General features: G+C 55.1%; 3 protein-coding genes across 7 annotated transcripts in view; 1 reads left to right on the top strand and 2 right to left on the bottom strand.

Moving 5' to 3' along the window:
* Nucleotides 1-3,630: 3,630 nt before the first annotated feature.
* Nucleotides 3,631-5,789, top strand: DLX2 (distal-less homeobox 2). 2 transcript variants are annotated; one of them, XM_005519799.3, is made up of 3 exons: nt 3,631-4,068; nt 4,269-4,453; nt 4,712-5,789. In XM_005519799.3, the coding sequence occupies exons 1-3, from the start codon at nt 3,744-3,746 to the stop codon at nt 5,024-5,026; spliced, it is 825 nt and encodes a 274-aa protein (XP_005519856.1). In that variant the 5' UTR covers nt 3,631-3,743; the 3' UTR covers nt 5,027-5,789. The 2 variants fall into 2 exon arrangements, with proteins under 2 accessions (XP_005519856.1, XP_014104733.1); XM_014249258.2 differs by having other exon boundaries at nt 4,266-4,453.
* A 7,899-nt stretch (nt 5,790-13,688) lies between these two features.
* DLX1 (distal-less homeobox 1) lies at nt 13,689-15,518 on the bottom strand. The gene is made up of 3 exons (XM_005519798.2): nt 15,008-15,518; nt 14,327-14,526; nt 13,689-13,962 (listed from the first exon to the last, which is right to left on the bottom strand). The coding sequence occupies exons 1-3, from the start codon at nt 15,318-15,320 to the stop codon at nt 13,708-13,710; spliced, it is 768 nt and encodes a 255-aa protein (XP_005519855.1). The 5' UTR covers nt 15,321-15,518; the 3' UTR covers nt 13,689-13,707.
* A 3,102-nt stretch (nt 15,519-18,620) lies between these two features.
* Nucleotides 18,621-21,831, bottom strand: part of METAP1D (methionyl aminopeptidase type 1D, mitochondrial) — a 45,080-nt gene continuing 41,869 nt past the window's right edge. The window contains exons 7-10 of one of the 4 annotated variants that reach the window (XM_088058917.1): nt 21,246-21,343; nt 20,536-20,583; nt 19,579-19,657; nt 18,621-19,445 (exon numbers count right to left, since the gene is read on the bottom strand). In XM_088058917.1, the coding sequence (XP_087915043.1) occupies nt 19,367-19,445; nt 19,579-19,657; nt 20,536-20,583; nt 21,246-21,343 (304 nt within the window). In that variant the 3' untranslated portion in view covers nt 18,621-19,366. Of the gene's footprint in view, nt 19,446-19,578; nt 19,658-19,892; nt 20,276-20,535; nt 20,584-21,245; nt 21,344-21,831 lie in introns of those variants that run through there. The other 3 variants (XM_088058916.1, XM_014249231.2, XM_088058918.1) reach the window with 3 other exon arrangements.

The following is a 21,831-nucleotide window of genomic DNA, read 5'->3' as shown; positions in this document are numbered from 1 at the left end:
ACTGCCCAACTGCTTTTGTGCAATAGTATCAGAAATAACAGGCCCATCTCTTAAGATTCACCACATTCTTGCTGAAGTAAGTGAAATGGTTCAGTCAAATGTGGATCCTAATGAGTAAAATAATATTTAAAAATACAGCAGATTAAAAATTAACCTAATTCTTAATGTTAAATGCAGTTCTCTTCAAGTGAAACTTGATATAAAACACTGTGTAACAACTTGTTTCATTGATCCTTAGGTTACATCTATACCACATACATGCAGTCAGGATACCAGCCCTTAAGTGCTTTCACATTTTTCTCAGATGAAGTCTATTTCAGGAAGAGAATCATACGAATAATAGTTAATAAAAACATTAAACAAAATATACCAGCCCAGAGTTACCATAGCCATTTCTATGAATCATATACAACTGCCTTTTTTGAAAATAATAAAAAAAATAATACAAGCTGGTCAATTGGAGATGATGATGATTTTGAAGACTGGTGGTCCTCTCTTGTTTTTATACACACTATGTTTACCATACTTGATAAACAAACTATGTCCACAGTCAGCATGAGGATGCTTCTAAAACAAACAAGTCAACAACAACAAAGCCAGCTCAATTGTTTCGTTGCTTCTGGCAATAAGTGCTGTATATTCATATAAACATCATGACCAAAACTTTTGACCACTGATTTGCTCTGCAGCAAGAAGGTAAGCATCCTTCTCCATCTGCAACTGAATGAACAATGTGTATAAGATATATATTTTGTAACACACAAACATTTCTTCTCACAGGATATAAATAATAACACATGATCTACTATACCAAAACCAAGCAGGATTGCCGAGTATTAACAGCAGGTACACAAAACACTCCTACTCCCCTCTGATTTTTCCCTCACTCTCCAGTCTCTCTGGGTCTTGTACCCAGCTGTGGTAACATTCATAATTCCCAAAGCAGAGAAAAAAAAAATAATTATAATTACATAGCTCGACACAAGAACATGAAAACACATAAACTCTGGATCAGCCAAATACCATTATTTTTTAAACTCCTAATAATACTATTATATATTCTCTAACTGATTCAAAGAAGTGTGTCATAAAACATTCATGGTAGTCAAGTTGTCTCTCACCTAAAACAAGCCTTTCTCCTTCCTTCCTGCTGCCTGATGTCATTGCTCCCTTAATCATGCCTTTATTTATACAAGCTGGTGTTTAAAACAACTACCTCACAAAAAAAAAAAAGTTCAAGTAAATTAAAAATAACAAAATCAGATCTACAAGATCAGCCATGTGAATAAATTAAAAGTTAACTCCCCAGTGGAGATTCCAGCAAGTCTGTGGCTCCACATAGGCAAAACAAACTGCAGAAACAAAGCCATAAGACTCTAGAGAAGCTATCATTTGACAATTCATTTAAATTTTTGAGTCCTGCATCAACTTATGAGGAACAACTTGCACAAGAAAGACTATTCATCTAAGCTGAAGCAAACAAAATCATGGCCTTTAATTTTTGTACAGTTCACTATGTACATGTTGTATAGCACTATTTAATTTAATTTAAAAATAAAAATTGCCGCATAGAAAGACAAATTCCGTAGTAAGTCTTTTGCTTTATTAAATCCTCAGTATGAGATGAAATGTTCTTTTTCCTTTGTATTTTTAAACTATCTCACACGCTTCAAAACGCTGTTTGCCGAGAGCCACCAAACGCTGTCTGCCCCTCTTCCGTGCCAGCCAGCGGCTCTTTCAGACTGCCGGCCCTCATCCATCGGAGGAGGACAGAAATAGTCCTACAAAGATGTCACTTTTAGATGTCTGCTATTGGGATAGCAGAACGTTCACGCTGCGGATTGCAGAAACCGGTTTCCTTTTCCACTAAGCACCAGCTATATTTAGGAGAGTCAGCAACACGAGAGCCACTGCTGCGGCCACCGTGTTCTCTCCGTGACCGCCGCTGCTCCGGCCCCCCCGGGCCCCGTTGGCCAGCAGGGCCGGGCGCCAGGTTCGGCCGTTATCATGCAGATTTCTGGGCACGTCGGTTCCCGCGGAGGCCGCGCCCGGGGCTCACCGCCGCCTCAGCCGAGCGCCTCATCTCCCGCAGCCCCACTCCCGGGCCCACTTGCCGCTGGCAGACGACCAGGGCCAGTCCCGCTCACCTGCGCTCGCCGCAGCGCCGCCACCCCGCAGGCACAGACGGACAGGCTCCAGCCGCCGTCCTCTTCAAAGCAGCCGAGGCCGGGGCGAGGCCGGTCCGGGGCGGGAGCGGGATGCCCGGCACCGGCGCCGTGAGGGAGCGGCCCCGCCGGGCGGGGAGGGGCGGGACGAGCGCGAGGAGGGGTCCTGTGGGGGCACGCCCGGGCTCGTGAGGCAGGGGGCTCTCGGGGCGCGCGGGGATCGCCAGGTACGCCACGTACCCCCGGCCCTTGCAAACAACCCGACGGAGACCGGTCTCTTTATATATATATATTTATATATATATATTTTTTTTTTTTTTTTTTTTTTTTTACCACTTTTTGTGGTAACATTTGCAGCTGCCCTCGCACCAGGTAACATTTTGTGGTAACATTTGCGCTGCCTCCTTCCCTGCCCGCGCTGAGCACACGTGAGACTCCCGCAGGGCCGCGGCCGCACCGTGCAGCCCCCGGCAGCGCAGGGTCCTTCCCCCTGAGAAAGGAACGCGCTCCCTGGCAGGCGGCCCGGCTCCTGCGGCGGGACAGTCGGGCGGGGGAAATAACATAGAAGAATAAAAATCAGTTCCGAAGCGCTGTTCAACGCACCTGGAACACCATTCCAGCTGCTGCCCCGCGGCGCTGGCCCCGGCAGAGGGCGGCCAAGGACAGCGCCGCCGTGCCCGATCGACAACGACCCGCACGGCCTCGGTGCGACCGCGAGCGGACGGGGCAGGGAGACAGGCGGCTCCTGGCGGGTGCCTGGCACCTCCGGCCCTGCCGTTGTGCCTGGGCTGCAACAGGCGCAGTCAGTGGCTGCCGTGTGGAGGGACGTCCCGCGGGCACCGTCAGCAACTGCTGTAGAAAGCACGCGTGCTAGGCGGAATGTCGCCCCTCCGCGTGCTACGTTAAGGAGATTTCACTGGAAAGCTCTGCCACTCTGGCACAGAGAGCTGTGTAACACAGAGTTACTGATCTCCCGCGAAATGCACGCTCTTCCAGGGTCAGAAGAGCTGAGAGACCCCCAAACGCGGCCGCCCAGCTCCGCCCGCCGTCAGGCGCGCCCGCGTGGGGATGCCGCTTACTGGGGGACCGATGCGCGGGCCTTCCCCTGAAGCTGCCGGACATACGGGGGCACATATCAGACACAACACGGCAGAAGCGGCCGTGCTGAGCCGCGGTCCCGAGCCCTCGCTGCTGCGGATCGGAGCGCCCCGTGCAATCAAAGGGGCAGCAGCCTGAGCCGTAGAATGGGGAAGGCCCCGGTCCCCGGCGACCCCCGCGGCCGCTCGTCCCCACGCTCGGCGCCGCTCCCGTCCCGCACTCCGCGAGCCCGCGGGGAGCCGGCGCGGGCGGGCTCCGCATTGGCTGTTGCTAGGTGACGTACGCCGCGCCACGTGACCGGTGTTAAATGCCGTCCCGGCGGCGCGCGGCTCGCAGAGTCCGTCCCGCTGGCGGCGGCGGGAGCGCGGCTGCACCGCCCCGGCGGAGTGCGGCGAGCATGGTGGCGCGGCTCTGACCGCCTGTCCCCAGTGGGGCCGGCCGCGGGGCGGCGACCCGTGCCCCGGCGGGCGGGGGCGCGGGATGACGGGGGTGCTGGAGAGTCTGATGCCGGACATGCACACCAGCCAGATCTCCGCCGGCAGCTACCATCAGCACGGCGGCCTGCACAAGCCGCAGGAGTCCCCCACGCTGCCCGTCTCCACGGCCACCGACAGCAGCTACTACACCAACCAGCAGCACGGGGCAGCGGGCGGGCCGCCCTACGGCCCCGTGAGCTCCTATCCCTACGCGGGCGGCAGCACCGCCCCCTACTCTGCCAAGGCCGCCTACGACGTGGGTTACGGGGGTGCCTACGGCTCCTACGGGCCCTACGGCAGCAGGGCCTCTCCAGCCAACAACGACTCTGGTACGTCCGAGCCCCTTGTGGGGACGGTTCGGTGAGCCTGGCGAGGAGCCGATCGCGGCTCTGGGCACGGGATGGGCCGGGAGAGCGCTCGTCCCTTGTGGGTCGCCCCGACGGGGGGAGCGGTGATGCCAAGCTGTGAGAAGGGCCCGGGGTGGCGGGGGCGCCTCGTCTCACTGGGGTTGCCGTTTCTGCCGCAGCAGAGAAGGAAGACTGCGAGCCGGAGATCAGGATCGTAAACGGGAAGCCGAAGAAAGTGCGGAAGCCCCGGACCATCTACTCCAGCTTCCAGCTGGCGGCTCTGCAGCGGCGCTTCCAGAAAACCCAGTACCTCGCCTTGCCCGAGAGAGCGGAGCTGGCGGCCTCCCTCGGCCTCACCCAGACGCAGGTAAGGCTCTCCCTCAGTGGGGCCCCGGGCACGTCCCGCCCCGCCGGGGCCTGTTGCCGTCCAGGGTGTCGGGTGCGAGCGTGGGAGGAAGGCCGGCCCATGGCGCCTCGACGGCCCGGGGTGGGAATGCAGGCGAAGCGGCAGCGCCGGGAGTACTCGGGGCTGCTAAAGCTGCGCGCCCCTGCCCCGCCGCGGGCGGTCTGGGCGCCGGGAAGGCGCCGCAGAGGCAGCGGCCGCCTGACTCTCCTTTCCCCGCAGGTAAAGATCTGGTTTCAGAACCGCCGCTCCAAGTTCAAGAAGATGTGGAAAAGCGGAGAGATCCCAGCGGAGCCGCCTCCCCGCCGCAGTTCTTCGCCGCCGTCTCCCTCCTCGCCCCCCGCCTGGGACTTCGCTCCGCACCCACGAACCGCAGGCGGCGCCGGCACTGCCAGCCCCAGCCCCGCCGCCGCTTTCCTCGGTAGTTACTCGTGGTACCCTCCGGCCCCCGGCGGCCCGGCGCATCTGCCGGCGGCCGCTCCTCTCCCGCAGCCGGCGCAGCCCCCGCATCACCACGGCAGCGGCAGCATCTTCTAGACTCTGTAGAGACTTGAGCCCGCGGGCCGCACCAGGCGGCCGCGGGACACCGACGTGTAGCACTGGTGTTCTGGTGAAGCGTGGCTCCGGCCCCGGCCACCCCGGCGGAGAGGAACCCCTCCGCGCCCCGTCCCGCCCCGTTCCACCGGCGGTGGGGCCCGTGTGCATTCGACCCCGTGGGGTACTCCCTCCCGCCGTGAAAACAACCACGCTGCGGAACAAGTACTCATCTCCCTCCCTCTTCGTCTATCTTCCACCTCTTCCCCGGCATTTTCATCAAACCACCGGTGCAGAACTCTGGTTAACTTTACTTTTTATTTTTTTAAAGTTGATAGGTGCCTTTGCGGATAACCTCACTTAAATGTTGGGGATTAAAAAATAAAACGATTAAAAAAAAGATAAATAATTTTTATATGTAGATTTAAAACAGAAGCCTCCCGTGTTTAAGGTATACCTTTTAGCCGTGAACGAAACCGTCCGGCGGGGGCGGGGGCCGGTCGCAGGTGGCGGTGCCGGCGCGGCTCCGGCCCGTGCGCTGCCTTCGGGCCGATTTTGTGCCCCGATGTGGCTTCCCCGGGTCGGGCGCCAGCCGCAGTGAACCCTCCTCTCCACCCCACTCTGCTCTTCCCCCGCCGGCAACCTAGCCACCGACATGCCCCTGATCTGTTTGATGTCTAGCGTCGTGAAAAGAAAAAAAACACGGTATTTTTGGTTATTTATTATGGAAAACTTATACAGTCATTAATGTTTCTTTTACAATAAGCAGAGATTATTTAAATAAATTATTGTTTCCATGGTGCCCACGCTGAGTTTTTTGGGGATGGGGGAGGTTGAGGGTATCGATTTGGACCTGGGCGTTCTCTGGGAGGGAGAGTTGCGTCCCCTCCACCCCCTCCCCATTGTAACTGTTGCCGCAAGCCTGCAACTTCCCCCCTCCTTCCCGTCTTTCCCGTCTACAATAAAATCTCGCTCCTGACAGTCTTCTCGGCGAGGCCATGAATCACTCAGCGCTGCCTGCAGCAGCCCAGAGCTGCCCCCCCGCTTCCCCCTCTCCCGCCTGCTGGCGCCAGCGACATTTCACCCGGGACAGACTCCTGCCGTCTCACAGCTTCCCAAGGCGGTCCAGAGGGGTTTGGGGCAGGGTTGTGCCCGGGATTCGTAGTAGTCCTGGAGCTGGTCCTCGGGTGCGGCCCTGACCCAGAGGCATTTCGCCGTGTCCCACCGGCAATGGCACCCAGACCGACAACCTGCATGGGCTCTTTGCTTGGAGCAGAGCTGGTGGCTGCCCCAAGCCCCTCTGTGGTGCTTCGAGGGCTGGAGGTACCTACTGGACTCTCTCTGAGATGTGCCCCTCGAGGACTGGAGCCCTCAAACCCCTCAAGCTGTTCCTCTCTGGGATGCAGCCCTTCACCTTCATCCCACCTAGCTGAAATCCTCTGGGATGTACCTCATAAGGGCAGCATCCCTCCAGGATGAACCCCTTTCAAGGCAGCACCCCCTCTAAGCTGCAGCTTCATGGGGTGTATCCCTCGAGGGCTGGATCACTCCAGGATGTAACCCTCTGGGAACACTCTCGACACCCCTCTGAGCTGAGCCCTCCCTTTGATGACCTTTGTTGCACCCTTCGGGCCACCCCACTCGGGATGCCACCTCCCTGCTGTGCTGTAACCCTGAGGGACCTGTAACCCTGTAACCCAAGCTGTAACCCTGAGGGACAAAGCCCTGCGGACTGCATCCCTGGAGGCACTGTTGCTGGAAGAAGCAAAAGGGGGTGAAATAAGGGATCTCTGCCCTTCGTCACCGAGAGGACCCTGCCATTCTTGAAGAGGGCACGGAAAGAGAGCAGTGCGGAAGATCCCGTGGCAGACAAGATGATGAAGAAGGCCCAGGCCAGCTTGCCCAGGGTCGGGAATGCGCAGCCTGGCCGAGACTCTTCCTAGAGGCCTTGGCATGAGGAGCCCGGGCGGGGCTGGGGACGGCGGAGGGGGGCGGCCCCACAAGGAGAGACATCGGGAGGAGGGGGAAAAGAAGGGGCAAAAGAGGGAGGGGGGAAGAAGGGGGGAAAGCGGGAGGGCAGATTGCTTCTGAGAGCTTGGGGAAAGCTTGGGGCGAGGGGAGGCGGGGGTTTAAGGAGGAGTGAAGAAAAACCAAGAATGACGGAGGGATGTTGGAAGACGAGAGTCGGGTGCAAAGAAAGCGTGAGGAGGGAGCGGAACAGACAAAGGGGAAAGCGGCAGCTGCCGTCCAGTGCCGGCGATGACCCGGCGTCGAGGACGGGGACGACAGCCCAGAGCCTCCCCAAGAAAAAGAGGGACCGACCCATCCCGTATCTCTCCCCTCCTTCACCCTCCAGCCGGCCGTGGGGAGACCTGGCGGCCTCTGTCGTCCGCTTCGGCGGGGGAGAAGAAACTTCCCCGCTGGCGGACGGCGAAGCGCTGGGGCGGCGAGCACGGAGCGGGGCGGCACACGTGGCGAGCAGTGGCGCGGAGCCCCACGCCCCCGTGGTCCGGCAGGAGCTGTGCTCCCGGCAGCGCGGTGCTTCTGCGGGCTACCACGGGGGACCGGGAGGGGGGGAAGGGGGATACACCCCTTTGGCAGGTGACAAGTTTTGCCAAATCCGTCGTCCGGGATGCACGAGGAACCCGTGGGCGCTGGCCACGGCCGGGAAGGAGACGATTCCCATTCTCGTTCCATCCTCGTCTCCCCACCCCATTGTTTTCACAGGCGTTTCTGTCAGTTAAATAAAGTTCCCCCCCAAACATCTGCGCCCCGGTCTCTCCTGCACAGAGTTTCCAGTTTTCAGCATTGCGGAGCGGGCTCCGTGGGGTCGGGCAGGATGCCGACAGCGGCGGGGGGTCCCTGGGACAGGGACCTGTCCAACGTGAGAACGCTGTCGGCGGTCGGGGAGCAGAGCACACCACTCCCAGGACGGGAGCCTTCGCGCCTTCTTTCTGTCATTTAGTATTACATTATTTATTTAATTATTACTATTTATTTGCTGCCTGCTGGTAGCAGTCTTCTCTGGGCTGTCCGCACCTGGTATATGCGATGGGGTTTTTCGTGCTTCAGCATCCCCGTTATCTCCCAGATAGCCCTCCCAGGCTCCGTATTTCACCCGCTGCTCGCATCCCAGATGCGGCTCACACCGTGCGGGGGTCGGCGATATCAAGCGGATGCAGAGGCGCGTTACAGCAGCTCCGGCGCGCACCGCATATGCAGACGTATAGATACGCGTGTGTTCGTAACCTGTTTTTTTTCTGCTCCTTTCCTGTCCGATGGGATGGGGCAGGCACCGCAGAGGGCCATGATCCCACTCACAAGTTGCACGGGGATCGGCCGCCCGGAGACGGCCAAAGTCGCGGGGAGCAGGATAACCGCAGGATAACCGGGGGGCGAGACATGCCCTGGCCTCAGCAGCACTCCGGGAAGGGTTGCCGAGCGGGGGAGGGAGCCTGGTGGGGGAGCTGGGACGATTCCACCCCACGTCCCGGGGTCGAGGTTCCCCCTTCCGCCCCCCGTCGGGCCTGGTCCCGGCACCGGACCGGGCGGGGCGGCTGAGCGGGAGCGGTCCCGGGGGGGCGACCGGGGTAAGTGACAGCTCCGCGACCAGCCCGGTCCGGGAGGGGGGCACGGCAGCCGCCCGGCCGAGGGGGCACCCTCTGCCCCCCCGGAGCACGGGCGGGGCTGGCCGGGCTTGTACCGTGGGGAGGCAATTTACTCATTTGCCCGGTGAAAAGAGAAAGCACGAGAAATTCAATTAAAGCGGCTCTGGCAAAAGGAGTTATTTGAGGCATGAATGTCTCCCCTAAAGCTGCAGCAATCATGTGGCATTAGACACTTCCGGAATCCTATAGCCAACTTGAAAAATCCCAGACCCCTTTTTTCCCTAATTTTTGCTCTGATCTGTAATTTTATCCACATTTGCACTAGTTTGAGCATTCTGGCTCTCCCATCTGAAAGCCTGCAATTACTATATAATTCTTCGCAATTTCACATGTCCTAATATGGACTGTAATTTTTGCGCAAGACAATTTCCTGCTATTTCAAGCATCAACATTGTCAAAGTTGTATGTACATAATAAATGGGAATATCAATGCATAGTTTTTAGCATAACATCTTGACTCCTCGATAATTATATCCGTTCGGAGCCTACGCAGAATTAGCCTGAATTGCATGGTAACTGCTGCTGCTTTAAAATTTTTAAAAATTACTCATAATTTTCCCAAAGATTACCAAGATCTCGAGTGCACAATGTCATCAGCGTAATGAAGAGTAAACATTTATGCTAATAATCTGCAATTTTTTTCATCAGCTATAAAGACAGAGGCTATATAGCAGAAAATTTCAGTCATATTCTGCAAGAGCAGAGCTGCAAAAAGGCTGCTGCGCTCAGAGGCATGTGCATCTCTGGGGGATCTCAATCCACATTTGCACTCTCAGGATATTATTATTGTGCTCGGCTTCTTTTTTTTTTTTTTTTTTTTTTCCTTTCCATTTCTTTTTCCCTCCCCGATCCTCTCCCTCTCTCTCACACTCTCTCGTTCTTCTAACTTTCGTAGCAAAAAGCCGCGTTCGGTCTTTTGGTTTGTTGTAAAGCAAAGACTTATGCCCAGAGCCTCAGGGACTGAGGCGGAAGGTAAGGGTGGCGACACAGGCTCCTTTCTCGCGGGGGTAGGTGAGTGTACGGGGCGCAACGTGGACGGATGCCCCGCGCGGCCGGGAGACGGGGGGGAAATACCGGCGGCGGCTCCGCCGACCCAGCCTCCCTCCAAAACTTCCCGCCGGCGGCACCGGGGCGAGGAAGGGAGTGGGACGGCCGGCCGGGCGATGGGGCTGCCGCGCACAGCCGAGCCGAGCTGCGCCGAGCCGGAGCATCTCGCGGGCAGAGCCGCGCTGAGCCGCGGAGCCCGGCGCGGGCACAGAGCGCGGGCAGAGCGGCGCGGGGGCACTCGCCGCCCGGGACTGCCGCGCTGCCGGGGGCTGCCGGCGCCGGCGAGCGCTCGCTTTCGGTGGTGGTTTCGTGGTGTGCGTTTGTCGGTTCTTTGCGAAGGGGAGCGTTACTGCCCGGTCCCGAGCCGGGAGGAGGGGGGGAAAGGAGCCGGAGCGGGGGGGACATGGCACTTTTTCACTGGCATGAGAGTGGCGGTGGCGGCAGGAGAGGGGTAGGAGGGCGGCGGAGGGGAGAGCGGAGCGGGCGGCGGCGGGGATTTCTCATCCCCCCCTGTCAAACGAAGGGAGCAAATTCCGAATGCAAACGGGCTTGGGCTCTGATATTTGATTTTTTTCTAGTTTCAGGGGCCGCTCTGTGCTCTGCAATTAGATTGACACATGTACAACATCCCCAGCTATTCAAGGGGGTTCGCAGGGACACTCCAAGGGGATTTTTTTTTCCCTTTTTCTTTTTGGGTGGAAGATATTAAAGAGGTATCCGTTGTTTGGCAATTTTGCTAAGTCTGTCTTCATTACTTCAACATTGTGCATTTGCTAATTTGGAAGCCCCTTCCTATTGACAGCTCTGCTCCATACACCTGCAAGCAATTTGCAGAGCTCCAATATAGGAGAATTGCGGAGATGGCAGCTCGCACCTATTTTATTTTTTTTTCTTCGCTTTTCTCAATGCACAGCAAATTTGGCTTTCAGTGCGTTATCTCTTTTGTTAATGCAAAAAGATTCCCTGGGCGAAAAAATTGCTCATAATTACCAGAGAGATGGGGAAACTGCATTAGAATAAATAAACCTGAAATTACTGTAATTATGTTGTGTTTGATGGGCTCGGCTTGTAATCAAGAAGAGAATACAGTGAAATGATGCTGACCCTCTTGGGTTTGCAGCTGTACGCGCACTTTGGGGTCTTTTTTTGCAGAAAAGAGTCATTTTGATCATCATTAAGCTGTGTGTAACCTATTTCAGAAGTGTTTGAAAATGAGGGGCACATTTTTTTTTTCCCCAACAAGGAAAAATATATCCCAAAATTACATTTTGCCATTTACAGGCTCATCCATAAGGTTGTATTTGCCGGGTGACAATTGGTAAAGGTATAATATTCGAAATCAGGGCTTAATCATTGTAATGAGGTATTGTTTCAATATAAGCACCTTTGGATTATTCATAGTTTAATTAATATCCTCATTATGAAAATCTTCGAATCAGATATTTGATTAACTGCTTGTCGGCAACAAGGCAGAATTAATTAGGCCTGTATTGAGATTAACATTTTCAAATGTACGATTATAATAGCCTCTAACTCAAGACCGCCTCGCTGAGAGAAAACTGATAATTTCTCTATTTGAACTGTTAGCAAGACGTTATTGAATTAGGAGAAGCTAATATATCTTTAAAGCCCTCCGAGCTGCTTGACCACCCCGCTTCGGCCCGGTGAAAGGCGTTTGGTGTCCGGCAGAGCGGCCGCGGGAGCTGTGCGGGTCCTGGGGAGCTACGGGGCCGCGGAGCCGAAGGGCTCCGCTCGGGACTTCGGGCCGCTCGGGGCCGGACTCGCGCCGTGGCACTGCGGGAAACGCGGAGCTGCGGAGCGTTTTCCATGCCGGATACAGCACCCTCGGGGGCCGCCGCGCCGCGAGTGCGCGCTCGGGCGGATGCTGCGCTGCCGCGCATCGGCTGCGCACCGGCATCGCGCACTGGCGAGTGGGTGCGTATCTCGGGGCGAGTGAGCATGGCCCCCGCGGGGCTGCAGAGCCAACCCTTCGCGGAACCTGCCTCAGAGATGCGCACGGGCAGCCGGCAGAGCCCAGCCGCTCCGCAGCGCTTTACCCGCCCCAGCAATAGCCACGGGTTGTGCCCGGCGCTGCTCCAGCCCGGGGAGCGGGCACGGCTCGGTTCGCAGCTGGGGATGACCGCGGCGGTACCGGCAGAGCCTCGCCTCCAGTGGGATGCGTGGGTAGGCAGCCGACTCGGCCGTCGGGACGGGGGCCGGGGCTCTGCCGGCCTGACTACGTCCCCTTCCCGTCCCCGCAGCTGTACCCGGTTCACCCGCGGCTCCGGGCGACCCCTCCGCCGAGGGCCCAATCGCACCGGCTGCCGCCGCCTAACTGGGCCCTGCCGGGCGCACGGGGAACAGGCTGCCCTGCCCGGGGTGCGTCGCTCCTCCGTCTCGCCTCCCGGTTACTGCCACCGCCGTCCCGCCGCGGAGCGCGGAGCCTGGCCCGGACCCATTCGCGGCCGCGCTACGAGACAGGGAGCATGCGTGTCTCTTTTTCCAAACCATAATTTTACTGTCTCAAAGAAACTTTATAACTTATGTACAAAGATTTGTGTGGGTTTTTTCCATTTCCTCCCTCAGATACAAAGCAATAAGTTAACATTCTCAATATAAAACTAAACTTTGACATATAGAACACTAAACACAGCCGAGCTCAGTTTATCACGTTTTCCGAATTTCACAAGTAAAATGTCAAGATCTCAGTACACAAAGCATCATGTTTTACAGCCACACGAAACAGAACGGAAATAATAATAATAATAATAATTAAAAAAGCTAAATTTGTGCAACATGTTTACAGAACAATAATAATAATAATAATAATAATAATAATTAAGAATAAAATATGTACAGCGAGTAGCTCCTGCACGTCGGTTTGTGCATTTCGACTTCAGGCCGGCTTTGCGCGGGGAGGCCTCGCCGGGACTGTGCGGGTGTGCCCGCCCGCCCGCCCTCCCGGTGGGTTCCCCCCGCCGCCCTCCGGGCTCTCGTTCCTTCCTCTGCGCCTTGCTTCACCTCAGCAAAGCGCCGGCAGCTGCTGTAATTCCACTTCAGAGTACAAACAATGTGCATTTATTTCCTTTGTTAAATACGCGAGAAATGCAAATCATTCGGACCAAAACTCTCCACACCAGCGAAGTATAAAAGTTATTGTAAAAGTTAAAATCGCACCCTTCCCTCGTGGTGATTTATTCGGGGAGAAGGGGTGAAACGTGACGACGGACCGTCTGTGGTTTTGTTTAAACTGTGCGTCCAAGCAGTACACTCAGTAAGCTGAGTTCCTTCCTAGCACTCTCATAGTGGTAATTTAAATCAATAAATAAACCCCCTGTCTTCCCCTTTTAACAACAAAAAAAAAATATACAGATGGATAGTGAACGGTACAGAAAATGTCGCGGGAAAGAAGCTCTGGTAAATTGTACAGCTTCCTTCCCCCTTGCAATTGAAGAGACCGTCAGATCGGGGTAGTAAATAAATGACCTACATTTCAACAGACACAGACAGACAGACAGGACAGAGGAGAGGGCTTCCCCGCCCCCCAGACATCTTTTTCTGATTGTCCCACAAAGCCGTGGCCGGCGCTCGCTCTGCTCCCAGGCTGTTGTGCTGTGCTCGGGGCCGCTCCGTCAGCTGTCAGCGGTGGGAACCGGCCCGCATCACATCTGTGCTCCCCGGCACCGAGCTACCGTGCAGCGTCCTAATGGCTGGATGGGCAAGAGACCTCCTGTTTGTTCGCTTGGATTTCTTTTGTGGGATTTTTTGTTGGGGTATTTTTGTTGTTTTGTTTTTTTTTTTTTTAATTCTTTCTCTCTTCCCCCCTCTTTTTTTTTTTTTTTTTCTTCCCCCGTTTCCTTTTATTTGACTTAGTTTATCTTCTTTTTTTTTTTTTTTTTTTTTTCCCGTAATAATTGTAATTCTTTTTGGGACCGATAGTGCTTGCGTTAGGGGAAAACGTATATATAATCACATCAGTTGCGGCTGCTGCATAGCTTCTTGGTGGGCCGAAGGATACCACGATGTGTAGCTGGGGATGTAGGTGCCCGGGGTCCCCGACGAGGCCTTACCGGAGGCGGAGGTGGTATTCCACACTGGAGGCACGGGTGGCGAGCTGCCCGAGAGAGCCCTGCCGTTGGTCAAGGCGCTGCTCTCCAGGGCGGCCCCTCCTTGCTTCATCAGCTTCTTGAATTTGGAGCGCTTGTTCTGAAACCAAATCTTCACCTGCAAAGGGGATCGGGGCAGGGCTCAGCATCCCTCCGTACGGTCCAGCATGCCCCCATCCCTCGCAGGGCGCGATGGACCCCCGCACCCGGCTGCCCCCCAGCTTCTCTCCCTCATTCCCCCCGCGGCTGCTGGGTTATTTTGTGACGCCAAGCCACCCAGCAGGAACCCCCTGGGCCCACTCCAGCGGGCTCTGCAGGGGCTTCCACAGCACCGGGAGCGCCCAGCGGCGGGACGGGTGTCGCCTCGGGCCCTGTTGCCCGCGGCTGTGACCCGGTGTGTGCATTACGCGTGTGGTCTCCCACGCCGACGGTGGGGACACGGAGGGGACACGGGAGAGGGGCCGGCTCAGTCGGAGCTGTACCTGGGTCTGGGTGAGTCCCAGAGATGCTGCGAGCTCGGCTCTTTCGGGGAGAGCCAGGTACTGAGTCTGCTGGAACCTCCTGTTCAAAGCCTGTAGCTGCAAACTGGAGTAAATAGTCCTGGGTTTGCGGATTTTTTTCCCTTTCCCATTAAACCGAACTTCCCCTCCTTCTACCACAGTGCTTTTCTCCGATTCGGCCCCTACAAACAACAAACGATGCAGAATAAATAATAATAATAGCAGTAACAGTAATAGCAGCAGCAGCAACAATAACAGCAACATCAACAATAACAATAATGAGGAGGAAGAAAAGTGAAGCTCGAGTAACGCTAACAAAGGCTCCGGGCGATTATGGCAGCCCAGGCTTCTTCCCAGAGAAAGTTTGCTATTTTTACAGGCTGCAGTTTAGGTTTAATTACCCTTAATTGCATACATTGTTTATAGCGCTACGCAATAAATAATTACGAAGACTAATACGTGCACATCTGGGTTGGTTTCTTTTCCAGCCAAGCATTGTGTGCTCTGTGTATTGGTCCCCTGTGATCCTCAGGCTCTCTAGACTAATATTTTGTAATTTAATTTAATTTTTTCCCCAGATAGATTTTTTTTAATACAACACCCTCCCTCCCGCCTTGCCTTCCCTCCTCCCCTCCCCCCCTCCCCAAAGCCGAGTGCACCTACCTGTCTCCTCTAACCGGGTCTGAGTCAGGCTGGAGCTGTTGGGGTAGGACTGCACTGAACTGATGTAGGGGTTGGTCGAGTGGCTGCTGACCGAGTTCACATAGGGGTAGCCCAGCGGTCGGGAGAAGGACGAAGCTGTGCTGTACGAGCTGTCAGGCTGAGAGTGGCCCGCGGAGTGTAAACAGTGCATGGAATAGTGTCCGTGGGACATGGGAGAAGGAGACATTTGCTGGCTGGGCGGCCCAAACTCCATAAAGACAGCCTTCCCTGAGACGGGGCTATTTAGACTCTCTGGCATGGTAGTCATGGTCATTTCTTGTCGCTTGGTCTGTGTGTGTGTTCTCTCTTCAGCTTGCCTTTTTGGGGTCTGTTGTGTTTCTCAGGACAGGAAAGAACCCAATTTAAGCGAAACAGGGTTTTTCACTTTCCATTCATAAGAAAATGGAGTTTGTCTCTTTGAAAAGTCTAAGCATGATGCTGTAGATCTACACAAACTCGCCTAAAAGCTTTGACTCAGCCAAGTCTATGAATATTCATGAGACGGCGGAGCTGATTGGTCCGCCGTCTTGCATAATCGCTTTGGATTGGTCCGAGGCGCTCGGGGCTCGCCCGAACCCCGGTGAGCGCGGAGAGCCGGGCTGGCAGCGCCGCGCCAGCCGGGGCGCCGGCGGCGGCCGCACGCCCGCCCCGCTCCCGGCCGGCCCCGGCACGGAGCCGCCCGGGAACCCGCTCCCATCGCGGGCCTCTCGCTTCCGCCGCCGCCGCCGACCCATCCGGAGCTCGGCGGAAGGCACCGCAACCCCCTCCGCCCTTCTCCGCCCCTCGCCGGGAAGGCGGCGCGGAGGGGACGGCAGCCGTGCTCCGCCGGCCTCAGCGGGCTGCAGGGGTTCTTACAGCTGCCCGCCCCGCTCCGGCAGACGGCGGCGGGACCCGTGGACAAAGCGAGAGGCCCCCGCCCGCCAGGCCGCGCGAACTCCGCGGACGCGCAGGGGCTCTCGGCCCCGGCCCGCGGGTCTCAGCGCCATCCGCACCTCCAGATCGCGCAGCCCGGCTATTGCCCTTCTTGTTTTAAAGGGAAAAAAGCAATCCAACCAAACAAAATCGCCCTGAAAGGGTCCAACGGCGCATTTGAGCTTAAAATGAAAACTTCCGCGTGCGTGAGCGGTAAATGAGGTGGGACTTAGGAGATCCTCCCCAGAAAGCCCACGATGAATCCCAAATTACTTTCCTAGATAATTAGAAAGTGTTGATAATTATTTCTTTCATAATTCTGCGGTGTGACTGTAACAGGAAAATGATCTTGTGAAAGTTCACACGTGCAGATGTATTAGTTACTGATTCATTTGATTAAATGCTAGTCTCAAGTGCTCTGATCCACAGCTGAAGGCGGCCCCATTAGCATAACACTGATGTTTAATTTTCATACGCATAATTAGCCATATATTTAACACTAATAGCAACATGCAGCCTTCCAGCATTAAACAGCCTGGGATTTGATCTGGCCTGGGCTGAACTTTCCCGGTTACACCTAGGCTGTCTAGGGTGCGCAGTTATCACGGCACTACATCTATGTAATCAAGCACATTTTGGCAAAGGGAGAACACCAATAAAAGTGAACATTCAAAACAAATCGCAGCGTTGATGTCGTTAGAGGTATTAGCGCCGGCAGCGGGGCTGGGGCACCCCCAGCAGAGCCCGCATAGTGTTCAGGCTCTTTCGGGCAGCGACGGCCCTTGGAGCAGCCGGCCCCTGACTGTGCAAAGCTGGCACAACCGAGCCCCTCAGCTCCTGTTTTTTTTGTTTTTTTTTTTTTTTTTTCTTCTTTTCTTTTCTTTTTCTTTCATTAGGGACCCTGTTGGCTTTAATTGACCGTTTCCTAACGATTTTTTGCCACCTTCCCCCTCCCCCCCCTTTTTTTTTTTTCCTTCTTAATGTTTTGGAGTTATTTTGCTTTGCTCGCAACGCTCAAACTTCATTCTCACTAACTCCCCGAGGTTTGGCGCGGAAGGGGCAGTGGCGGTGTTTCCGCACGCATGCGGTCTCCCCCGGCAGCCAGCTCTGCCCTGCTGGCCATGGAAGTGACCACCCGAGGCGGGTCAGCGAGTTTGACCAGGTAGGGAACAGGGCGCCCCGGCAGCTCCGGCACCTTCGCCGGCCTCAGCCTGACAGCTGCAGAGAGGGGAGGCCGCTCCGCGTCCGCCGGGGCTACCCTCTTCTCCGATCGGCCGGGCACAGGCAGTCCCGGGGCGAACCACAGTCCCTCTAACACCGCCAAAGCTCCGCGGACCGGTCGGTGAGGCTCTGCTCGTACCCGTCCTGCGGAGCAAGGACGCCCCGCCCCAACGTGCATTGCTGACCTCGGTCAGGGCGGCTTCGGCGGGCGCGGAGGGGCCGCGGCCACAGGACGTCCTGACCCCGCGGGAGCGATTGCCACGTCGGGACTCTCATCGCGCTGGCCCGGCGAGACCTTCTGCATGACGGGCTTGTGCGAGGCGCTGGCTGTCCCCGAACAGCCGAGACATGTCTTCAGTCTCGTTCGTAATTAGGATTACAAAGGTGCGCTATCAATGCCTCCGCCCAGCCACCAGCGCTCCGCAGCGGCCGGTAGAACTCGCAGTCCCACCAGAGTTACCGGCGGGGCCTCAGAGCGCAGTGATTACCAGGAGCTGCCCGCAGTCCCCCCACGACGGACTGCGGGGGGTTCCCTGCTCCCGGTTGCCCCGTTCCCACCTTATCCCACGCCGCGGTAAGAGCAGGACAGGAGGCAGAGGGACAGACGACGGTGAGAAGCTTGGCACTTGCGGTGCTATCCAGGGGCTCCCGGCGTGGCCAAAATCCACGGGAGGCGCCTGTGGTGCACCTCCAGGACTCGCCGGACATCCAGCTGCCCCCAGTGCCCCTCAGAAGGGCCAGCGCGGCTGGGCGATGGAATGTAAAGGAACTAAATACATGCCCCTCCAGGCAATGCCGACTGTCCTTTGCATTGTTTAATCTCCGCGTATTTGTAAACTTGGCCGCATGGTTTGTTTTGCAGGTTTTATGGCCTTCCAAGCTCCTCAAGGGGAGGATGAAGCTGAGTGGCTGCCCCGCGGTGCTAGCCGTATTCAGGGAGGGGGGTGCCTGCTTTTTGAAAAGCTGCTGTTAGAAACTATTAGAGCTGAGAGCTCACTGTACTTTAATAAAAGCAAACAGCAGAGTAAAGCTGTAAGAAAGTAGCTTACTTCTGTCCAGGACCATTGAGGGAACCAGTGCTGAGCCACTCTGGTTGCCTGAATGTGAACTGGCCAGCCCTCAGCACTCAACCCCATCTGCCTGCAATGAGGGGCAAGTTATTTGTACCAAACCATGCTACTGTTGCCGTGGGCCTGGAGAACTTCTGGAAATCTTTTAATTATCTCCAAGGCTACCCCACATTTCACAGGCCCAGGTCCTGCTCTGGTAGCCTCCAAATACCAATGCCAGACCTGTTTGGCCCCACAGGGCAGTCAGCAACTGGATAAATTGCAAATCAACCCCTGCACCCCTGGCAGGCTCAGGACAGGACTGCAGAAAGCATAGGACCGAGCGAGACATGCAGCTCATGAGGTCCATTGGTTCCAAACTCTGTGCAGGAGTCAGGGCTCATCTCCTGGACTGCAAACTCATCTGCTTCCATAAAATGCTTAAACTGCAGAGTGCCTCTCCCTTAACTAACATGGGCACCACAGAGCAGTGATTACTCCAAACTGGCTAATTCTTCAAGCAGGGCAATTATTGATCCCCGGAGAGGTGTGCTTTGCATCTCATTTTTAATCACTTTTTGTGCTGTGTAAAAAGAGGCAAGAAGTGGGGATTGCTGCTGGGAATGATGCTGGGAAGAGTCTGCTCCCTCTGCCTGACACACTCGGGAAACTTTTTTCCATCCTAGTAGAAGTTACAGCCTGGGAAACAGCACTGTGTTAATCGTAATGAAGACAAATTGACTCCATACCTCAGCTATAAAGGGAAAATACTATGTTTCTCTGTCCTCTCAGCTGCTTCAAAACTGCATCGTCTGATATCTACTTGTCCCACACAGGATTTGGAAGAGAGGGGAGCCACTTTCTGCCTCTAACCTCAAATAACCCAAACCCTTTGCCACTTGCAGACTGTGCTTGGCTGCTCCTAGAGTCGCAAAAAAAGCTAAGGACTTTTATTAAATAAGAACCAGGTAATACACAGAAAGAACTATGTCCAGAGCCAACCCCTGAAATTGCTTTTTCTGTCCCCTGGAGTGACTTACACAACACCCATTTCCCCCAGAAATTACAGAAACCTCTGTCCCAAGTGAAACTTGGAATCCCAGAAGTACAGAAAGTCTCTCCACTCCTTGCTCCATTTTTAGGCTTCTTCCATGAGTTTAGTGAGGATTTCTGCTCCCTCTGAGGTAATCACAAGGGTATGTTCAAACTGTGCCGATCTGAAATTCACATTTAGCAGTTAGGAGGGGGAAAACACATTCACCATGCCTGGAAACTCATCTGTTTGGGTTTTTTGGGCTGTCAGTGATGAGTTCCATGTCTTAGGAAATACCAAAAAATAAAATCAAGCACCTTTTATTGTCTACAGAAATCGCAGTCCATTTATCCTCCAGAATCTTACATTTAGGGGATCCTTCCATTATTATTGGCTCTGCAGCAAGAAAAACAAAATGTATTCTAAAGTTAGTTGCGCTCCTGCGTGGACTGTGAAACAAGCAAGAAGGGGAGTATCCCAGCAGGCAGCTCCCCTTCCACACAGGTCCTATCTCCCTGGGCTGGCATTCCCTTGACACACTAAAATGTGAACTAAAAAGGAAGACAAAATAGCAAGGTAGGAAGTTGCCCATTTCTCTTTTGTAAAAGCATGGAATTTTAATCAAGCTTTAATTAAGACTGTGTGGATAATAACCAAAGCACCAACCACATTTATAAACAACAGATAGTTTTAAATATTTGAATTTTTTTAACAGGCTTAAAATGTTCATTAAATCAGCAAAACAACAATTTTCTTATTTCCCTCTAATTGCTGCGCCATTTAGCCACACAGGGAGAAAGAAGGCTTTTTCCCCAGTAGTTCTCCACGACTGGAAGTGAGCACGATCAGTCTGCGGGGCGAGGCTCCAGCTGGTTACCGCCGTCGCAGTCCCCAAACCCAACAGCAGCTCTGGCAGGCAGCGAATGACTAAGTGCCACCAGGCTGCTTGGCTTCGGGGACACGACTGCATCCTTCTCACCCTCCTCAAATCAAGTGTGCTGGCAGAGTTTCTGCCTTGCCAAAAATATGAGTCAAATATTAGCAAAATTTATAATTAACATTTCATTCTTTAAATCTTGTAATTTGAAAGTTATTTCATCCAAACAGATTGTAATGCATTTCTAAAATGATATTTTAATCTGTTCCTAAGATGTCAATCTCACTGACATCCCCCTGTCGGCACGGTTATTTCTATATCCCAATAAAAAATGTTACAGATCTGGGCTGCTCCGTGTGTGCTTCTTAACAGAAAAGCATATCAGAGAGTTACTAACCTATTGTGAATGCCATTCCCTCTTCCATTAACAAATCACTGTCATTGGCTACAAAAGAAAAAAAAAATCGCGTTTATGTATCTTCGGATTTTTTTGGTGGTTTGTTTGTTGTTGGGGTTTTTTTTGTTTGTTTGTTTTTGTTTTTGTTTAAGCGAACGCAACCAAGCCCGTTGTTTAAACCCCTTTTTAGCTCGCAGGTACCATGCACCCGAGCCCCGTTATGAGCCGGAGCGCCCGCCGAAAGCGATCCCACCCCGGCTGCAGCGACACCACCCCGACGGCGGCTCCGTCCAGGCCGGGAGCTTTAATGTTTTAGCAGAGATTTTTCTTTGCCCCGTGACAAACTTTGCCGGCGCGGGCGGGAGGCGGAGGCGCGGGGCACGGCGGCTGCCGCCCGGAGCGGCCGGGGGAGGCGATCGGCAGCGCTCAGCTGCCCCGACAGCTCCGTTACCGAGCGACTTGTCCTCAAAAATACCCACGCGACCCTCAGAAAACGAGGCCGGGGGTGCCCTCCAGCTTCCCAGTGGTTTAATCTGCCCAAGGCAATCCCCCGCCCCGCCGGACCGGCAGCGTGCGTGGGGGTGTGTATGTGTGTGGGGGGCTCCGCTCGCTTTACCGCCCTCCCTCTCCCCTCCCCGGAGCCCTCTCATCGCCCGGGCGGAGCAGAGCGGCGCGGGGGGACACGGGCCCGGCGGGCGGGGGCCACTTACCGTGGTGCCACACCTCGGGGTGCCCGTGAAAGTACGACCCGATGCCGTGGCCGACGAAGAAGGGGCAGACCTGGAAGCCACCTTGCCATGCCACGGAGCTGCGGGGGCAAAGAAGACCTCTCAGAGTGCGTGCCCTGACCACAACCCCCCCTAGACCGCCCCAGCCCCTGCTACCGTCTTGCTACCGACACTGGGTCACCACTTTGAGACCGTTCCGAAAGACAGTCATTGAAGTGAGCACGGCTGAGCCATTGTTCGGTTTCAGAGTTAACACGCCTGCCAACAGAGGCGGGTAGCTCCCGCGCCAGCCCTGCTGTCTAGGTAAAACGGCAGTGTGTTGTTTCCCTGCTTGATGGAGGGTAACCTTTTCCACAAGCACATTGGGAACTCATTTTAAGATGGCACAGCTGAAGTTTCCAAGTTGGGCGGACAAGGCCCCAGCACAGTACCAAACCACAGTGTCTGCCGAGCTCTCTGTAAGTGCGGAGTCTGTGCTGGGCTGCACACCCAGGGGCCTGCACTGGGTTTCCTGCAGAAGAGGTTCCTGCTGCCAACAGGGAGAGTTAAGAGCCCTACTACTTTGCTT

The sequence above is a fragment of the Pseudopodoces humilis genome, chromosome 8, assembly GCF_049639895.1.
Source record: "Pseudopodoces humilis isolate 2021_Gansu_Grassland_sample_001 chromosome 8, ASM4963989v1, whole genome shotgun sequence".
Lineage (NCBI taxonomy): Eukaryota > Metazoa > Chordata > Aves > Passeriformes > Paridae > Pseudopodoces > Pseudopodoces humilis.
Note: the sequence above shows the minus strand (reverse complement) of the source record. Positions and strands in the feature narration are given on the sequence as shown.